At 43.9% G+C, this 15,317-nt stretch overlaps 1 protein-coding gene across 1 annotated transcript in view; it reads right to left on the reverse strand.

Moving 5' to 3' along the window:
- Nucleotides 1–298: 298 nt before the first annotated feature.
- The window catches only part of LOC117721554 (sodium/potassium-transporting ATPase subunit alpha-4), a 37,029-nt gene continuing 22,010 nt past the window's right edge, over nucleotides 299–15,317 (reverse strand). The window contains exons 14-23 of the mRNA XM_034520303.2: nucleotides 13,107–13,243; nucleotides 12,568–12,718; nucleotides 12,108–12,276; nucleotides 10,446–10,600; nucleotides 10,190–10,313; nucleotides 9,345–9,490; nucleotides 5,551–5,681; nucleotides 5,347–5,448; nucleotides 880–971; nucleotides 299–612 (exon numbers count right to left, since the gene is read on the reverse strand). Coding sequence (XP_034376194.1) covers nucleotides 584–612; nucleotides 880–971; nucleotides 5,347–5,448; nucleotides 5,551–5,681; nucleotides 9,345–9,490; nucleotides 10,190–10,313; nucleotides 10,446–10,600; nucleotides 12,108–12,276; nucleotides 12,568–12,718; nucleotides 13,107–13,243 — 1,236 coding nt within the window. The 3' untranslated portion in view covers nucleotides 299–583. The remainder of the gene's footprint in view (nucleotides 613–879; nucleotides 972–5,346; nucleotides 5,449–5,550; nucleotides 5,682–9,344; nucleotides 9,491–10,189; nucleotides 10,314–10,445; nucleotides 10,601–12,107; nucleotides 12,277–12,567; nucleotides 12,719–13,106; nucleotides 13,244–15,317) is intronic.

The raw sequence follows: 15,317 nt of genomic DNA on the forward strand, positions 1-15,317 counted from the left end.
AATGGGAAATTCCCTTCAGGGTTAAGTATACCTGATCTTCTGTTTTTAAAGCCAGGGTCTCACAGTGTAGCCCTGTCTGGCTCGGAACTCAGATTCACAGAGATCCACCTGCCTCTGCCTTCCAAATGCTGGTTTTAAGGGTATGTGCCCCAACACCAAGCCCCAGATGCTGGATTCTAGTACATTTTTAGTCTCTTCTCAGGTTTCTGGAGGTTTCCTTTGTCTAATTACAATGTAAGTGTAAGAAGGAGCTTTAGTGAACTCTATTCCCTCCAAAGAAGATTTCTACACACTGAGTAACCTGAGGGTTTTTCCAAGTGTTTACTCTTTAGACTGGCTGTTGGATGTAACAAGACTGCACCTACTTGCTGGGTCCCAGGCAGAGCAGGCTGGGCTTTCACTCAACCCACCCCGTCTTCTACCAGATGCTCTGGCTCCAACCCAGGAACTTGTCTCTCTCATCCAGAGTAAATTCAACCCATACAGTTGTGCCCCCTGCTCAGCTTTATCTCAGGTGTCATTGTTATACTCAATCCTGGCTTTCATGAGACCAATGTCGTGTGAAGATCTTTCTCTGATGCAGTTAGTAATATGTCTCCTTCTCCAGCCATCCTGTGGAGAAGAGACAAAGTGAGCTGAGAGAAGATATCGGGAGAGCCTTGTAGACAAGAAGCAGGCGGAGAGGCTGCCGTGTGCAGCAGGGCCCAAGCATTGGTAGGAGCAAGTGAGGTCAGGAGTAGAGGACCAGGGTCCAGGAAGAGCAAAGGACAGACAATGAGGTGGAGAAGGCCAGTAGGTGTGGAGGAGCAGATGGAATGGGAACGTTCAGTAGAGGGCCGGTGACCACTCAAGGGCAAGATCCAGGGTAGGTAGCCTTACCACCAGGCCGTCTACGGATGATGAGTTTTCTGGTTTCATCGTAGATGAAGATGAGAACACTGTAGGGAAGTGCACAGAACCACCAGTTTATCCTGCAGAGAGCAAGAGTGGAGGCTCAGTGTGGCTCAAGAGGAACCGTGGAGACTGAGCTGGGTGCTGACGATGGGGAGGCAAATTGAGATACAGTTGATTTTCCCTTTGAGGAGGTCAAAGCCCTAGTGCTGAGTGACTCAGGGTGGAGAGGAAAGGCACAAGACAGAAATCTAAAATGCCAGTGGCCGTATGATAAATGTCACGTGCAGAGTTAACGTAGCATTTATGAATATTGCCAACTGACAGTGAGTGGCTGAGAGCCCCTCTTCCTCCTGCTGCTTCTTTCTGCGTACCCTAAGCCCTGCGGCAATCTATCCATCTATTCACGTGTGTTTGCATGTACTTCCATATTGCAAAATAGACACTTATTTTTTCCTCTTCGTGTCTCTTCTATAATTAGGGAACAGAAAGATGGATTTAATGAGTTTTGTACCCCTGAGTGACATAGAGAGCCGGGTATATAAATCAATAGCACTGTCCAATAGTTCAATGGAAATATAATGCAAGGGCCAGAAGGTGGCTGGAGAAAGTGTAGATCAGGTGCTTGCCGCACAAGCCCGATTACCTGTGCTCGGATCCCTAGAATGCATGTAAAAGCCAGGTGCAGTAGCACAAGCCTCTGTGACCCCCTAATGGGGGATGGGAGGCAGAGGCAGGATACTCTCCAGGATTAGGTAGGCCAGTTAGCCTAGTACATGCAGCTGTGAACAAGAGAGACTCTTGTCTCAAACAAGCTGGAAGGTAAAGGCTAAGGCCAGCACTTGTCCTCTGACCTTCTCATGTATGCTATGGCACATGCGCACCTGTCCTCCTACAGGAACACACATCATATGCACACACAGACATGCACACACATAGAAAAACATGAGAAAAAAATAATGCAAAATTTAAGTTTTCTAAAGCCCATATTAAGATAAGTGAAATTCAAAAAATAAATTTTAACAATTTTATTTAATTCAATATATCAATATATTTATTTAAATCAATATATCAATTGTAAAAATATAAATGTATTCAACTCAATATATCAAAATATCACTTCAATATGTGTGTAATCTCTGTAAACACTATTTTGTTCTGTTTGATTTTAAGACACAGTCTTCTCATATGGCCCAATCTGTCTTCAAGCTTGAGATCCTCCTGTCTCAGCCTTTGAGTGCTGAGATACAGGCATATATTCCTACGCTAAGCAATAGAAACAGGACTAATTTGATAGTTTAAATTCTTCTTTTAATACAAAATCTTGGAAATTTGGTGGGTGTCCTGTTCCGGTCACCTGTCTTAACCCAGCTACTAAGTATCCCCACATGCTCGAAGGTTCTCATCATCCAGACTAGCCCGGAACTTGCTGTGTAGCCAGGCAGGACTATGAGTTCCTGATCTTTCTGGCTCCTAAGTTCTCTCAAGTGCTGGGATCATAGGCAATCATCCTGCCCCACTTTAAAATATGATTTTTCAGTGGCTAAAAGGAAATACTGTCTAAAGGAATAAAATTATCTTATTCTTCTTTTCCTTTCCTTTTTTTTTTTTTTTTTTTTTTTTTTTTTTTTTTTTTTTTTTTTTTTTTTTTGGTTTTTCGAGACAGGCTTTCCCTGTTAGCCTTGGCTGTCCTGGAACTCACTCTGTAGACCAGGCTGGCCTTGAACTCAGAAATCTGCCTGCCTCTGCCTCCCAAGTGCTGGGATTAAAGGCATGCGCCACCACTGCCTGCCATCTTTCCTTTCTTTTTAAGTTTTTAAAAATGAGGTCTTATGTTGCCAGGCTGGCCTCAAAATCATGATTCTCCTGTCTTAGTGTCCTGTAAAACTGAGATTATGGATTATAGCACCACTCTGTGTAGCTCAAATTGTGGTTTTTTGGTTTTTTTCTTTTTTGGTTTTTTGAGACAGGGTTTCTCTGTGTAGCCCTGGCTGTCCTGGAGCTCAGTCTGTAGACCAGGCTGGCCTCGAACTCAGAAATCCACCTGCCTCTGCCTCTCAAATGCTGGAATTAAAGGCATGCGCCACCACTGCTAGGCTTTCAAGTTGTGTTTATAGACATATTTAATGTTATTTTATTTTGGGACAGAGTTTCTCTGTGTAGCTCTGGCTGTCCCAGAACTCACTCTGTAGACCAGGATGGCCTCAAACTCAGAGATCTGCCTGGCCTTTGCCTCCTGAGTGCTGGGATTAAAAGTGTGCACCACCAACTGCCTGGTTGTTGCTTTGATTTTTAACTTTGAGTTAAAACTAAAATTACAAATATACATTTTATGCTAACTAGTCATACTATTCAAGAACTCAGTAGTCACACATGGAGAGTGGCAACCAAATGAACAGTACAGACATTGATCAGGGGTCATTTGCTCCACACACTGCAAAGATACACTAACACACAAACACCTTCCACTCATTGAACAACAGTTCTATGTATACACTGGATCTGTGTACGCTATCAGGGAAATAAAAATTGTTTTGTGATGCTCCCTTATCTTGAAGAGTTCAGAGAAATCAGAACAAAGAGCTGAATGGGCCCACAAAATAATACTAGGTGCCAAGTGTTGTGTCCAAGATGCCTCCAGAGTACGGTGGCTTCATTTCCATTGTTATTGACATCTTCAGCAACAAAAGCATAGATACTATTAGTAAAACATCCCCATAGCCAGATATGCCCCGTGCTTAAAACCAAGTTCTTTGTGTAATTCTCAACACTCTGCCAGATTGAATTTTTTTTTCCAGTGCTGGAGTACAACCCCAGGGCCTCACATATGTGTAGAGAGAATCTCCTGTGTACTGTGTAAAAGCACTCACCTGTCAATTTAAAAAGCCTTTGGCCAATGAGCTGAGGCAGGAAATAGGTGGGAGTTTGAGAGAGAGAGAGAGAGAGAGAGAGAGAGAGAGAGAGAGAGAGAGAGGAGAGAGGAATTATGGAATAATAATCAGGTGCAGGAGATTCCCCCAGACACAGAAGAAGACAGTCATATGAAACTGAGGACCAGGTAACCAGCCACATGGCCTGACTTAGAATAAAATAAATGAGTGATTAGGATATGAGCTAGTCAGGGAACAGAGCCAAAGCCATTGGCCTAAGCATTTATTCATATACAGGAAGTCTATCCGGTTACACACATGTTCTGCCTGTGCTCTGCCGCTGTGCTCTCCCCCCAGCCCTGCCAGATGTGTGCTGAGGGTGGAGGCTCAGACTAGTAACATCATTCTTCAAAGTCACAAAATATAAAGAGCAGAGCTTCAAACTGCCAACGTCGGAGGCTAGTTCTATCATTAACTATTAATTCAGCACCTATACTGTATGAAGAGTGGTGTATAACACCTGAGGGGACAGTCAGGTAAGCAAAACATGGGAAGACATAGGAAATGAATAGAAAGAACACACACTAAATCATTCTAAAGGTTGCCTGTGCAGGTGACATCTTAGTAAATTTTGGATTTATATTTTCCAACCTGGGGATAGAACCAGATTCTTCTGGGGCCTTGTACATGCTAGGCGAGCACTCCGTCACTGAGCTACACCCTCAGTCTCTCTTTAAATTTTAAGATTACAAACTAAAGCTGAGCACGGTGGCACACAACTATACAACTATAATCCTGATACTGGGGACACTGAGGTGGGAGGAGTTCACGGTCATGCACTGCACACGGCAACTGCAGAGCCAGCCTGGGTCCGTGAGCATGACACCTTGCTTGGGAAAATTTGATAAGCGCATATTAATCTTAAAGCAAGGCTTAATAAAAAGCTGAGACTTGAATGAGACAAGAAACTAGACACTGAGGATTTTAGTGTGTTCATTCATATATTAAAACAGATTAATATATTATTAAATCTCCTATAGTAAAACTTTTTCACATTGAAACATACACACACACACACACACACACATCAACAAAAGAATTAGTTAAGCTACCTATAAATTTGGCTCTTTGTTTTGAAACATGGTTTCTATCTCGGGGTTGGCCTCAAACGTACAATGTCACCAAGAATGTCCTTGAATTCCTGATGCCTCTGTTTCTGTCTCCTAGGATTACAGGTATGTGCCACTCTACCTGGTAAATTAAACTATTGCCATGATTATATTAGGACCAAGAAACATGTATCCTTGCCCAGCTCCGTCAGATGCCGTCATAAAATTCCACTCAATTAAACACTGCTAAGTCTGCTGAATTTGCAAACGCAGCAGCTTGTGGTCGTCCGACATAGTCTCTGATGCCACCCTAAATAAAGGCCGTGTATTTGAGTATGAAAGAACCTAGCAAATCACTGCGGGTAGCTCCACTAATCTGGGCAGTCCTGACCTGGCGATTGTCCTTTTCAAACATATATTTTCTCCCACTTCCTCCCAAATGTCCTCCCGGGGCCATCATCCCTTCCTTTACTCACTTGAGTGGGTACATTCGCAGGGACACATCCATGCCTGGAACATAGGACAGGAAAGCTGCCAGGACTGTCTCCTCAATGAGTCCAAATATTAGGACTTTATTTCTGGGAAGAAAGAGTGACGAGTGTAATAGACACAGGGAGAAAGGGCGAGGAAAGGGTGTGTTCAGGCGTGGGGAGGGTTAGTAGCTATTTGTGGGCACGCACTTCATGCCCTGCTTGAAGAGTGAATTTCTTCGAGTCTTGCAGATGATGAGGTCGGCCCACTGCACAATCACAATGCTGATGAAGAAGGCCGTTTGGCACGTGAACTCCACCACCTTCCGCTGCTCGAATGTCTGGGGGTAGGATGAGTAAAAAAGTGACATCTGGGTCAGAAAGAAGTTTAGATATACCCAAGAGTTTCTTGTCTTTCTTGCCTTTCAGGGTCCAGAATCTGAGCTTTGCGTTTTCTGGATGCCTCTAGCACTGTGCGCATAGCTGTCTTTCTTATAATGTTTGTGTCTTTTCCCTACCCGACTGAAAGTTCTTTGGATCCCTTCACCATACTTTGCCTATTAAATATTACATAGCACACCTCAGTAAGTATTGAATACATTAGGAATATGATTAAAAGAAGGTGGACTTAGGCCAGCAGAATCCAGAGGTCATAAGTCAGAAAGGAAGGGAGAACCAGAGGGCAATAACAGCGGGGAGGAATGTCCGAGAAGAGTGGGAGACAGAAGCCCGAGGCTGCAGCTCAGTTGTACAGTGCTTGCCTAGCATGCTCAGAGCCCCGCAGAACAGTAGACAGGAGGCACTTCCTCATCCATCCCTTGATTCTTTTCTTTGTATTGTATACGTAAGGGACTTAGATTCTGGTAGGAGGCATAGCAATACCAACAATGCCAATAGAATAGATAACTTCTAACAGAGAAGCCAAGAGTCCTGCAGGAACACAGAAGAGGTGCATCTAAATTAGACTGGGGGTAAAAACTGGAGGAAAGACCTCATGTCTAAAACAACCTGTTTCTAAATATAGATAATAAGAAATTAGTAGGTAGGTTTGCACACTATTAAGATACTAACTGTAAAGCCACTAGGGATGTACCTCAAGTTGTATTTGGATAAAAATGAAAAAAGCCTTCAATGATTAGGAAATTAAAGTTGAGGTGGTGTACCCAGAGGCAGGTGGACCTCTATAATCAAAACCAGTCTGCTCTGCGTAGTAAAACATTGTCTCAGACAAACAAGCAAACAAAACAAATAGACGAAAACTTGTTGAGCCAAACATGGAACCTAGGCCAAGCCCAGCCAGCACCACTGTCTGTGCTAACCCCTGCCATTGCCTGGAGACCTTAGCATCTGGCTCACTGTGACTCTACTCCTGCTCTTGGTCTCATTTTGTGTGTGTGTGTGTGTGTGTGTGTGTGTGTGTGTGTGTGTGTGTGATTTAAATTTCATATTTATGAATACTGTCCCATTGCCATGGCTCCCCAGTTTTTTTTATCCCCTCTAATTCTGTTATCCTTCACACCCTAAATAGGCAGCTTGCTCACATAGCTAAGCTGTAGCTATGTATTACCTTACATCCTTCCTCATACCTAGAGTTTTTCTGTAATTTAAATTTCAGGCATATTTATCTTCCATGTTTATCCTTCCATCTCACTCCAGTATCTCAATATCAGTGTTTTCTGGTTTCCCTTGGGCTTACTTAACATCTGTTAATCTGATCTGTGTTACACACACACACACACACACACACACACACACACCACTCCTCTCCTCCCATAACTAGAGTAAGCTTCACAAGACTCATGGCTTATAGTATAGGCTGGGTATGGTGGAGCATACCTTTAATCCCAGCCCTTGAGAGGCAGAAGCGAGAGGCAGGGATAATGACTTAGAGGCCATTTTTGGCTTACGTGGGAAAAAGCTCATGACTTAATCACTTTGGTTTACTGTCATATCCCAAGGTCCTAGAGCAGTTTCTAATATAGGTTGTCATAAGTAGGATTAATGAAAAGATAAGGAACTAGTACTTTAAAACCCTAAGTAGTGCACTTTCTGGGTGGAGAGTTCACAGTTATGCCACTATGAACTCTAACTCTGAAACTGTAAGCCTAGAATACATTTTTTTTTTTTACTTTAAGTTTTCTTGGTCATGGTTATTTTATCACATCCATGGAAAGGTGACTGAGGGGCTGGAGAGATGGCTCAATGGTTAAGAGCAGTTGTTGCTCTTGTGGAGGACCCAAGTTCAGTTCCCAGAACTCATATGGTGGTTCACAATCATGCTTAACTCCAGTTCCAGGAGATCCAATGACCTCTTCTGACCTCTATGGGCCACGCAAGCAAAACGTTTATAAAATAAATGTAAAAGAAAAGGAGCCAGGTGGTGGCGCACGCCTTTAATCCCAGCCCTTGGGAGGCAGAAGCAGGCGGATTTCTGAGTCCAAGGCCAGCCTGGTCTACAGAGTGAGTTCCAGGATAGCCAGGACTACACAGAGAAACCCTGTCTCGAAAAACAAACAAACAAACAAACAAACAAGAAAGAAAGAAAGAAAGAAAGAAAGAAAGAAAGAAAGAAAGAAAGAAAAAGAAAAAGAAAAAAGAAATGTAACTAAAACAGAAGTTGGTACCAGGAGTAAGATATTGCTGTGGCAGACCTGACCATGTGGTTTTCTTGGAGGCAAAAGGAAAACCTTGGTACTTTGGACTAGCAAAATGGTTGAATGCTGTAGGCAAAACTTACTGGGCCAATCTAAAAGAAGTTTAAAAGACAGAAGTAGGTCAAAATCTATGTGAATCGTGGAGGCCCAGGTCAAGGGGATTGAGAAGGGAAGACTATTAGCCACAGATCGTTCTTGTGATATTTTGGCAAAGAATGTGGCTGTTTTCTGCCCTCATCCTAAGAACTGAGTTTAAAAGTAACAGACTAATTTCTTAAGCAGGGGAGATTTCAAGATAGCCTAATATTAACTTAATTAGTAATTATTAGTAATCACTCTTATGTAAGCCAATAATAAAAAAAAAAAAGCAAGTAGGAAAAAAAGAAACAGAAAATGTATGGCTTGAGGAGAAAAAGAATATTAGGAAGCTTAATGTTGGCCTCCAAGGCTTGTGCTGAAAGCCATAAGGAGAGACCTGATCTACATTGGGATAGAGGGAGGGATGCCCTCAGGGTAAGACCCCACATGGAACTAAGCATCCACCCTGCAAAAAGGATGTTACCTCTAAAAAGCAGTAACAGAAGCTGCTACAAATGAGATTCAAGGGGGACAGGGCTTGTTCCAAGTTGACATTCACTTGATGTTGGCTTTAAGGTCATGGAGGATAGAAAAAGGAGTATGGGATGTTCTTGTGTGGTTACAGAGAGCCCCGGAGACCAGGCATGTGACAAGGTAGTCCATACAGAAGAGCCCCGAGAGGCCATTGTATGAAACTGTGAAAAGTGAAGCCTGGACCGGGACCCCAACATGGTGGAGATGCCAGACAACTGTCATTAATCCATTTTTATAACATGTTATATGTCTTCAGTATCTAAGAGAAATTCTTGCCATGTAAAATTATTTTAAAATCGATTTAGTCTAGTATAAACCAGTTTCACGGCATACCTTGACTGTAGGGAAGACATGCAGAATGTAAACCTAACAAGAGCTTGAGTAGAGGGCTGGGGAGATGTTGGTGTGGTGAACAGTAAAAACTCTGGATATCACTGCCTACTGGAACATGGGAACATGAACTTCTTTTGATGGCCTCACGAGGTTCAACTGGCGGAAGCCACAAGTGTATAAAAGATATTTTTTTTTCAACAACTAAGATTTGAACACACTTTTTTTTTTTTTTTTTTTTTTTTTGGATAAAAAGTCTCATAGGGTATAGCCTAGGCTAACCTTGAACTTACTATGTTGCCCAGGTTGGCCTTGAATGTGTGTTACTCCCACCATGGTATATGCCCACACTTGGGTGACTCCCTCCATCTGGTTAGTCCCTCTTCACATCCTCCCCTTTTTACTCACCCACTGCTGCCCATAGCTGTCTTCTAGGTCATTTAGGGATGGATCATCCCAGTATAGACGGATACCCAGAAGATCAAGAGGCTTAAAACCATTCTCCGAAAGGATCACAAAATAGGTGAAAAATCCAGCCAGAGCCTGTATCATCCCTGGTGAGAGAGACAGAGCCATCGGGGTGGAGAGTCTGTTCAGAGAGTGGTCCCAAAAGGCAGATCACAGCAGTAGTGGGGCTGGTTAGTGTGTATCTGCATAGTGACAAAGATTCTTGTCATCGGTGATCTGATCTTGCCACCTCTGAGAGACTTGCTTCCAAAACCCTGACATTGGTTTCTACCCGTGTTAACCCTGCAGAGCAGAGCTATTTAAGCCCCCTGGCAAGAATCATACAGCTGTAGGATTTGGAGTTTGGTCCTCTGGATTTTGGTCTTGCTTTGGTCCACCTAGGGTCATCTTTGAATCATATACTCTTTTTAGAAACATATTTTTAATTTTAATCACGTGTCTGTGTCAGGGCAAGGGGGCAGGTATATGTACAAGAAAAGAGCCTACAGCAGTCAGAAGAGAGCTTCGGAGCTACTGTAGTGTGTTACCTATCTCTTTACTTCTGGTTTCACATGTGGAAAGGGATGCTATCATTGTATGTAGGTTTTTCCCTTTACTATTGATCTGTAAGGGCAGCTCAGAGATCAACAGTTCTCTGTGGTCCCAGAGCCAAGCGTAGTTTTTGTTGTTGAAAAACTGTTCCCCTGACTTCTAAACAGAGGTGTCTAAATGGCCCCAGCCCCTCTCACATACACCCCCACCCCCACCCCTCTCACCCCGCCGCCCCTGCACCTCCCCAGGCTCACCGATCTGCCCATAGGCCATGCCAATAAGACGGTGGTTCACAAGATTGTCTGTTTTGGGGTTCCGTGGAAGCCTTTTCATGATGTCACTTTCAGGGGACTCATAAGCCAAGGAGATAGCAGGGACCTGGAGGATGGATGGTGGCAATGACAGGTACACAGGGTTCAGAAGAAACTCTAGCGCTGTCCCGACACAGGACAGACTTTTCCCTACACGTGATCGATCTTAGGAATCCCCAGAGTGAGACTCGGTGCTCACCATGTCAGTGCCCAGGTCAATGCAGAGAATGGTTATGGTACCCAGAGGCAAGGGTATGCTTAAGATGATGAACAGCAGGAAGGGGGTGATCTCAGGAATGTTGCTGGTCAGGGTGTATGCGATGGACTTCTTTAGGTTGTCAAAGATGAGGCGGCCTGGAGAAGAGAAGCAACCAGAGGACACACCTCTGATAAACTAACCCCTGGGAAGAGAAATTGCTAGAAATGAATGGTCCATGAAAATGCTGGGAAGTCTCAGACCTTGGAGGTGGGAGTGGGGGTCCATGATTTGTCTGCAAATTGTGTGCCTATAGAGTAAAGCCATGATTTATTAGCCATGGGCAGACTTGGTACTTTTTGTTCTTGAGTTCATCATGGCTAGTGTTACCTGATCTCTGAAAATTAGGCAGAGTTGGGCAGAGTGAATCCTGGAGGTGTCTGAAAATACCAGTGTTAAAGTCTTTGCAAGATTAAGACTGAGTGGCAAGAACCCAAGCTTGGGTCTGAATCTGATTTTTCTGCCTTAACTTGTGACCTTGCTTATCACTCTGAGTGCCACTTCTGCCTTGCAAGATGGCTAAGTCTAGCCTCGGCTACTTTTCCACAGGCTGTCATTTCTTTCCTTAACTCCCTGCTTTTTTTCCCTATTGCTTTAACATACTGTGACATCTGCCTTGTTCATTGTCTGTCTCTCTCCACTACAAAGAACATTGTTCATGGGCAGGAATTTGTGTCTTTATCTTCTGTACTGGGGATAGTCATCTTGCAGATGGTGCTTAGAAAAATTTATTGAATTAAATAGATTTAAAATAATGAGCAAACTGTCAGGTTCATACCAGATTACAATAGAATGGATTGGTATGTTTTAGTAAGATAGCTTCAGACAGAAATGAGGGAGCCAGGTGTGGAGTCCTATGAGGAGCCTTGCGGGGAGCCATTTGGGGAGCCCTTATGGAGAGCCTTATGGGGGACCTTATGGGGTACTGTTTCAATAGGCATTCTCTTTGGAATTCTCTGGAAAGAGGGTAATTAAGTTCATGCAGTTAATTTGCAGATATCTTCAATTGGTTTTAGCATGACAGCATCAACAAACATGACAGCATTCAGACAAACAAGTTTCTATGGGGCCCTGCTGAAGACTGAAGCATTTGGTTTCTGTAGCTACCTCTGAAAACTGTATTGAAGTAAATACACTTGAATCCCAGAAAGACCATAAAGAAGATATGATGTATGCCAGAGTCTCAGTCTTTCTAGCAAATCTGGACAACACTTCAACTTCATCTTTAAAAAGAACACTTAAGTATTACCTAAATCTTTTTTTTTTTTAAATATAAGGTCTCTCATCTTACAAAGGTGGGGCTCAAAATTGCAATGTAGCCGAGAATGACCGACCTTCAACTCATGATCTTCCTGCTCCATCGCTGGAGTGCTGGGATAATAGGTATTTCATGTGGTGTTGGGACTTAAGCCTAGGGCTTTATGCCTAGATAAGTAGTCTACCAACCATGTTCCTCCAGCCCAAGCTGATGGAATTTTGTTTTGTGATTTCTTGAAGTCCATACAGGATTAGGAGGTTGGATGGTGACCATAGGCAATGAAGGTAATGTACACTAAGCTCCACTCAAAGGATCAAGTCCAACTATTAGGTACCCTGCCTCCTCACCCTCCTCCACGCCTGTCACAATGGAGGCAAAGTTGTCATCAAGAAGGATCATGTCAGCCGCCTGCTTAGAGACATCAGAGCCGGTGATGCCCATGGCAATGCCGATGTCAGCCTTCTTCAGCGCGGGGGAGTCATTCACCCCGTCACCAGTCACTGCTACTATGGCTCCCTGGTGAAGTCCAGACAAGAGTGAAAAAAAAAAAATGTGTGTTAGATTTAGGATCAGTCCCAAAGGACAACTTGATTCTAGCATCTTGCAGTCATGTTTGGTTTATCTGTGCTCAGCCTTGTCTGCTGTTCCTCTGAGCTACTTAAGCCTTTAGAGAGCTTTCAGCCTGAAAGCCATTGACGAGGTTCAAGATGGGATTTCCCCCAGTATCTTCCTACCCACTCCATGTGTCCCCTGCTGCCTTTGTGACTGGACTCTGTCAGGCTCCCCAGGGCCCCTTGGCTCCCTTACCAGTCTCTGACACCCCTCCACAATGATGAGCTTCTGCTGAGGAGAGGTCCGAGCAAACACTATCTCCTTATAGGATTTGAGGATATTATCCAGCTGATTTGAGTCCATGTCTTTCAGTTCTGAGCCGTGCACTACAATGGCTTTAATAGACCTGAGGGAAGGAGTTTCCAAAGGCTAGATCAAAGTGGTGAGGACTCACTTCAGGTTTCGGTATTCTCCACCAATCTCTTAAATTCTGGTTTTTTCCTCCCCAACTCTCCTTGTCCCCCAGTGTTTACCATCCTCAGACTGACTCACTTCAGCCCTGGCCCTCTTTGTCAACCACTCTTGCCTTTGGCTCCGTATCTTTTCCTGTTTACTCTGGAAGCCCAGTGACCTAATTACCTAGTTACTTTTCTGTTATGTTTTACTTGGTAGAGTGTAAACCCCACAATCCTTCTTGCTGCAGGAGACCCCAGGAACTTCACAAAGTGATTTTTGGCAGGACAGGCTGAGGATGGAGGTGCAAATGTCGGATCTGAGTTCTTTAGGGAACTCACTTGTTACTGACTTGACTGATAGGGATATTAAGCCGAGCAGCAATGTCCTCTGCCGTGTCGTTGCCCTCTGAAATGATGCCCACGCTTTTAGCAATAGCTTTGGCTGTGATGGGGTGATCCCCTGTCACCATGATTACCTGAATTGGGAGGAAGAAGGGAAAGGATAACGTTTTACATAAGCTCTGGACTCTTTATGCCCCTCCCCCAATAATAGCTCATTTAGTAGACCAGTTCCAAGCATGACCCATGCACATCAAGGGTTGTGCTATTGTGGCTTTAGTCCTCGGAGGCAGGGATATCAGCTGATGTCACACAGATGCCTTAGGTTCTAGATTGCCCAGGAAGAAGCCAGTCGTTTGGAAATATTACAAAATTCAGAATTCTATTCACTTTGTTCCAGAAGCTGCTTGCAACTTTAAGCAACAACACAGACATACATACCAAACATTACTAAGGGATGCCTAGAACAATATGTCACCTAACTAAACTTCATCGGGGCCCAGTGCACAGCCAGCCTTACTCTGTCCCTTGCCCTGCCTCATCCTGCACTTTCAATCTGGAAGCTCTTGTATCCTCTTCCTACCCTAGTATGATGTCCTTGCGCTCTTAGCTTTCTTGGCATCCTGTTCGTCCCACGTGTTACCACTTAGCACTTGTCCATGTAGTGAGCTCCTCCCCACTGGAATGAGAGCGTTGAAAAGGGGAGGGGGCTGCACTTGGCCCCACTACAGTGTCCTACATTTAACAAGCCACCCACAAATAATTAAGGGATGAGGATTGAAGGGAAGATGGCTACCTGGAGCCCTTTCTCAAGGTTCCCAGCTGTCCTCCAAGCATCCATACAATTTTCCAAGTTCTCATAGGAGCGATGACTGAGACATCTGAAGATGGCAACAGTTTTCCATGCTTTCAGGGACAAAGGCCCAGAAGAGGTCTATTTGCTTTCAAGGTATGGAAATATGTACTGAAGTGGTGTTTCTCAAAGAATTCAACTCTAGGGCTTCACAAACCCCATCGTTCCACATCACTAGCACCACTGACTTGATGGAAGAAGACAGCAAAGAGCTAACTAAGCTGCAGTTGCACTGAGCTGGTACCCCGACGCATTGATGTTGATTGGTCGGCCTCGTTGCAGGACAGTGGATCACCAGGAGCTCAGGCTAGGGCTGCCTGGTAGTGAGGATCTAGAGAGGAACCATAAGAGGACTGGGCCCTTAGTGAGGTGATTCTGGGTTACAACACAATGCAAAGTTCCCAATGCTGGCCTAGGACCTGCTTCACAAGGCATGCTTGTCTTCCTCATGCATTCCTAGTCTCTCACCATGTTTGACCATTACAGTTGGTGAACTGTTGTCTAGTGGCTTCAGACATTCCACCTCCATGCCAAGTCAGAGGAGTAAAACTACAATACTAACTAGCCCAAGAGTGAGGAGCTCCTTAGACACGGTGCTACAAAACACTCAGATACTGGCGTAAGAAATGCACTCATACAACAGAAGTGTAGTTCTTAAAAAAAGAAGAAAGAAAGAAAGGAAGGAAGGAAGAAAGAAAGAAAGAAAGAAAGAAAGAAAGAAAGAAAAGAAAAGAAAAAAGAAAAGGGCTCCTTTTCAGGTAAAAGCTCTCCAGCTGCTTTTAGAATTCATTAAGTTCTGGAGGGATTTGCTTTCCCACGTGTTGGGACTGCCTGTATGCACCTCTCATGTTCTCACAGAGTGCTACCAACTATCCTTGTGTTCCCGTCTACCCTTTTCTCCCAGATCAAACCATCTGAAATTTTCAAATGTTAGTAAGAAAGCTATGTCCCTAGGACAGCTTTCAAAGCTTGATTTGTTTGTTGAGGGAACCAGGCTTATAATGTGCCAAGTATTCTCATTTTACTGAAATCTTAGTGATAAACATGATGAAAGTATTTTTAATTTTTTAAAATTACATTTATTTCAAAGCCATAGGCATATGGCTACCTGCTTAGTCCTCCAGTTGTTCCCTTGTAAAAGGCTTTGTGGCCACACAACAGTTATATGACTTCTTTTATTCTGTAGTCTGTGACAGTCATCAGCTGTGTGTCACCACCACTTGGGGCGGGGAAGGGGCTTGACTCTGGAAGGGTCTGCTTCAGAACAAGCTCCAATGTGTCAGTTACATTTTGTATGTTTTGAAAGATGACGCTATTCACCTGTCTTATACTTCCCTCCAGGGAGACAATGAGTCACA

The sequence above is a fragment of the Arvicanthis niloticus genome, chromosome 16 (genome assembly GCF_011762505.2).
Source record: "Arvicanthis niloticus isolate mArvNil1 chromosome 16, mArvNil1.pat.X, whole genome shotgun sequence".
NCBI lineage: Eukaryota > Metazoa > Chordata > Mammalia > Rodentia > Muridae > Arvicanthis > Arvicanthis niloticus.